Raw genomic sequence first — 4467 nt, 5'->3', positions numbered from 1 at the left:
TAGATTCTTGAAAGAAAAACAAAAAGGATACTCAAAAGGATATACTTCATCTCAGATGAATGTATGCCGCTTATCATCGAAGGGACTGGTGTTTCTTTTTCATTCTAGCTTACCCAAGTCAATGGAGGCTTTCTCACTTGGAAATCTCCTCCGTGATACATCTTTACTCTTTGTCCATTTCACTTTAAATTCGTTGCTCCCATCTTCATTGATCAATTCCACTGCTCCATGTGGGAATATTTCCTTGTTTATGAAAGGCCCAGACCAACGTGACTTCAATTTTCAAGGAAAGAGACGCAGCTTAGAGTTGAACAATAATACCCTTTGACCTGTCTTGAGGTTTTTCTCGCAAAGACACTTATCATGTCATCACTTGCTACGTTCTTTGTAAATTTTGGAATTCTCATACGCTTGTGATCTCCACTCGTCCAGCTCTAGTAGCTGAAGTTTTCTCTCTTCTCCTGCAGCCTTAAAATCAAAGTTAAGTTTCTTAACTGCCCATATCGCCTTATTTTCTAATTCCAATGGCAGATGACAAGCCTTTCCAAACACCAATGCATATGGTGACATGCCTATAGGTGTCTTATAAGTAGTCTGATATGCCCACAAGGCATCTTCTAGTTTCATGGGCCAATCTTTCCGCGATGGGTTCACCACCTTCTCTAAGATTGACTTGATTTCTATGTTAGAAATCTCTGCTTGCCCGTTTGTTTGGGGGTGATATGCGGTGGCGATCTTATGGTGGACACTATATTTGATCAACAGTACTAACAATGTGATTCACAAAGTGGGTCCCTTTGTCACTTATTATGGCACGTGGGGTGCCAAAACGAGTGAAGATGTTTTTCTGCAAGAACTTAGAGACTATTGTTGCATCATTTGCAATGCATGAAACAGCTTCAATCCATTTGGAAACATAGTCGACAACCAATAGAATGTATTTATGACCATTTGACGATGTAAATGGTCCCATGAAATCTATTACCCAGACGTCGAATAGCTCCACCTCCAATATGATGTACATTGGCATCACATTTTTTTCTGAAATGCTTCCAGTGCGTTGGCACTTATCGCATTTCATAGAGTATTCTTGTCTGTCCTTAAATAGAATGGGCCAGTAATACCCATATTGCAAAAGTTTTGCTGCTGTGCGCTATCCACCGAAATGCCTTCCATAAGGTGATTCATGACATTGAAACAAAATGCGATGGAAAGATGTTTCTGGAACACAAAGTCTCAATATCTGGTATGGTCCACTTTTGTAGAGATTCAGATCGTCCCAGTAGTAAAATTTTCATTCATGAACGAGCCTTTTCTTTTGATGGGATGTGTAGTTTCCAGGGAATTATTTGCAGACCAAGAATTTGACAATATCTGCATACCAGGGTAGTTCTTCAATCTTAAGCAACTGTTCATCAGGAAATGAGGTGTTTACCTCCGACTGGATGCGATCCACTTCTGGATTCTCTAATCGTGATAAATGGTCAGCGACCTAGTTCTCTGTTCCCTTTCGATAGATTATTTCCATATTAAATTCTTGGAGTAAGAGAACCCATCGGATTAGTCTAGTCTTTGCATCTTTTTTTGGTCATCAAATATCTTATCGTAGAGTGGTCTGTGTGGACTGTCACTTTTGACCCCAACAAGTAAGGTCTGAATTTTTCAATGGAAAAAATTACCACTAAAAGTTCCTTCTCGGTGGTGGTGTACTTCGCCTGCGTGGAGTTTAATGTTCTGCTAGCATATGCGATGGGGTGTAACATTGTCTTTAATTTTTGTGCCAAGACTGCCCCCATTGCATATCCGCTGGCATCGCACATCAGTTCAAATGGCTTTACCCAATCGGATGTGATCAAAATTGGCGTTGTAGTCAAAGCGTCCTTTAGTGTTTTTGCATTCTTCCATGAAATGTTTCCCGTGCGTTGGAACTTGTCACATTTTATAGTATAGTCTCACGCATCCTTGAATAGAGTCGGCCAAAAATACCCGCTTTGTAACACTTTTGTTGTTGTGCGTTGACCTCCAAAGTGTCCACCATACGGTGAGTCGTGGCATTGGGACAATATGCACTGACAAACAATCTCTGGTACACATAAACGCAAGATCTGGTCTGACCCCCTCTTGTAAAGATTCGACTCGTCCCAATAGTAGGATTTAAATTCATGCATAAGCTGCCTCTTTTGGTGGGCTGTGTAATTTTTGGGAAATTGCTCACAGACTAAGTAATTGACAACATCTGCATACCATGGTGATTGTTCAAGTTTGAACAACTGCTCATCTGGAAAGGTTGTGTTCACCTCCGACTGATTGCGGTCTACTTTTGAATTCTCTAATCTTGATAGTTGGTCTGCAACCTGGTTCTCCGTCCCCTTTCGATCAACTATTTCCATGTTCAATTCTTAGAGGAGGAGAACCTATGGGATCAACCTCAGCTTTGCATCTTTCTTGGTCATTAAATATTTGATTGCCGAGTGGTCGGTGTGAACTATCACTTTCAATCCCAGCAAGTAAGCTCTAAATTTTTCCAGCGCAAAGATAACCACAAGAAGCTTCTTCTCAGTGGTAGTGTAATTCGCTTGGGCAGGGTTTAATATTCTACTCACATATGTGATGGGGTGTGGCATTGTTTTTTTCTTCTGTGCTAGCACTGCCCCCATCGCATAACCGCTAGCATCGCACATTAGCTCAAATGGCTTTGTCCAGTCAGGTGCGATTAACACAGGCACGGTAACTAATGCGTTCTTCAGTATTTTGAATGTGTTGAGACATTGTGAATCAAAGTCAAACGTTTTGTCAGCCTCTAGCAATGCACTTAATGGTCGAGAAATCTTCGAAAAGTCCTTCACAAGAGGACGGTAAAATCCTACATGTCCTAGGAAACTCCTGACAGCCTTCACATTTGCTGGAGGTGGAAGCTTTTCAATGGCCTCAATTTTTGCTTTATCCACCTCCAGCCCTTCCTTGGAAACCTTGTGCCTGAGCACAATACCTTCGTTCACCATGAAGTGGCACTTCTCCCAATTCAGCACAAGATTTGTCTCTTCACATCTTCTTAATATCTTCTCCAAGTTTTTCAGATAGACTTCATACATTTGCCCGTAAACCGAGAAGTCGTCCATAAAAATTTCCACTAAATCCTTGAGATACTTAGAGAAGATAGCCATCATGCACCTCTAGAACGTGCTCGGCACATTGCATAATCCAAACGGCATGCGGCGAAAAGAAAACGTTATGTATGGGCAAGTGAATGTGATTTTCTTTTGGTCTTCAAGGGCGATCATTATTTGGTTGTAGCCCGCATACCCGTCTAGAAAACAGAAGTAATCATTTCCTGCTTGGCAGTCTAGCATCTGGCCAATAAAAGGCAAGGATAAATGGTCATTCTTTGTTGCTACATTGAGCTTGCGGCAGTCCATGTAGATCCGCCAACTAGTGACGGTCGTCATTGGTATTAACTCGTTGTTTGCGTTTGGGACTACTGTCATTCCTCCCTTCTTGGGCACGCATTGCACGGGGCTGACTCACATGCTATCGACGACTGGGTACATGATGTCTACGTCCAACCATTTAATTATCTCCTTTTTCACAACCTCCTTCATTGCAGGGTTCAATCTGCGTTGAGGTTCGATAGACCGTTTTTGGTTTTCTTTGAGATGTATCCTGTGCATGCAGTATGTTGGGTTGATTCCTCTTATATCTACTAGCGTCCACCCAATTTCTTTTATGTACTTCTTCAGGATACTAAGCAGCGCATTTTCTTGTTCTTCTTGTAGTGCAAAGGAAATTATCACCGACAAAGTTTCATTTTGCCCCAGGAAAACATACTTCAGATGACTTGGTAGAGTTTTTAATTCCACGGTAGGTGGTTGTTCCAAGGAAGGTTTTTGTGTTTTTCTTTCTTCATTCAAATTCAAATTTTCTTCTTTGTTTGCTGTTTCCATGATCACATTGCAGGTTTCTACAGATGCGGTCACATCCTCTCTTTCATCTTCGTCTTCGGACTCCTCTACTTCATTACAACTATGTTCATTGTCAGAATCAGATAGGTCTTCATCTTTTGGATATTTCATGGCTTTAATGATGTTAAACCTGAGCTTCTTCCCATTTACACTCATCATGATCTCTCCCTTGTACGCATCAATTTGAGTGCGATAAGTAGATAAAAATGGTCGTCCCAATATGATGGGCACATCTTTGTCCGCTTCATAGTTGAGAATGATGAAGTCTGCCGGTAGAATGAATTTATCAATTGAGACCAGAACATCCTTTAAATTTCCCTCTGGGTGAACTAGGGATCTATCCGCCAGCTTGAGAGTCACCGTCGTGGGCGTCAGCTGCCCCACATTCAATTGTTTGAAAATTGAAAAGGGCATTAAATTTATACTGACCCTAAGGTCGCATAGCGCTTAACCGATATAGATCCCACCAGTTGAGTAGGGCATCGTGAAACTTCTAGGGTCGTGCATC

General features: G+C 41.5%; 1 protein-coding gene across 1 annotated transcript; it reads right to left on the bottom strand.

Annotated features, from left to right (window-relative positions):
• Positions 1–369: 369 nt before the first annotated feature.
• On the bottom strand, positions 370–2390 carry LOC150032175 (uncharacterized). Its single transcript, XM_090308432.1, has 2 exons — positions 2245–2390; positions 370–748 (listed from the first exon to the last, which is right to left on the bottom strand). The coding sequence occupies exons 1-2, from the start codon at positions 2388–2390 to the stop codon at positions 370–372; spliced, it is 525 nt and encodes a 174-aa protein (XP_090164558.1).
• Positions 2391–4467: the final 2077 nt, after the last annotated feature.

Source organism: Benincasa hispida, chromosome 12 (assembly GCF_027475165.1).
Source record: "Benincasa hispida cultivar pf3 chromosome 12, pf3_genome.v1.1, whole genome shotgun sequence".
Taxonomy (NCBI): Eukaryota; Viridiplantae; Streptophyta; class Magnoliopsida; order Cucurbitales; family Cucurbitaceae; genus Benincasa; species Benincasa hispida.
This window is presented reverse-complemented; position numbering and strand designations above follow the sequence as displayed.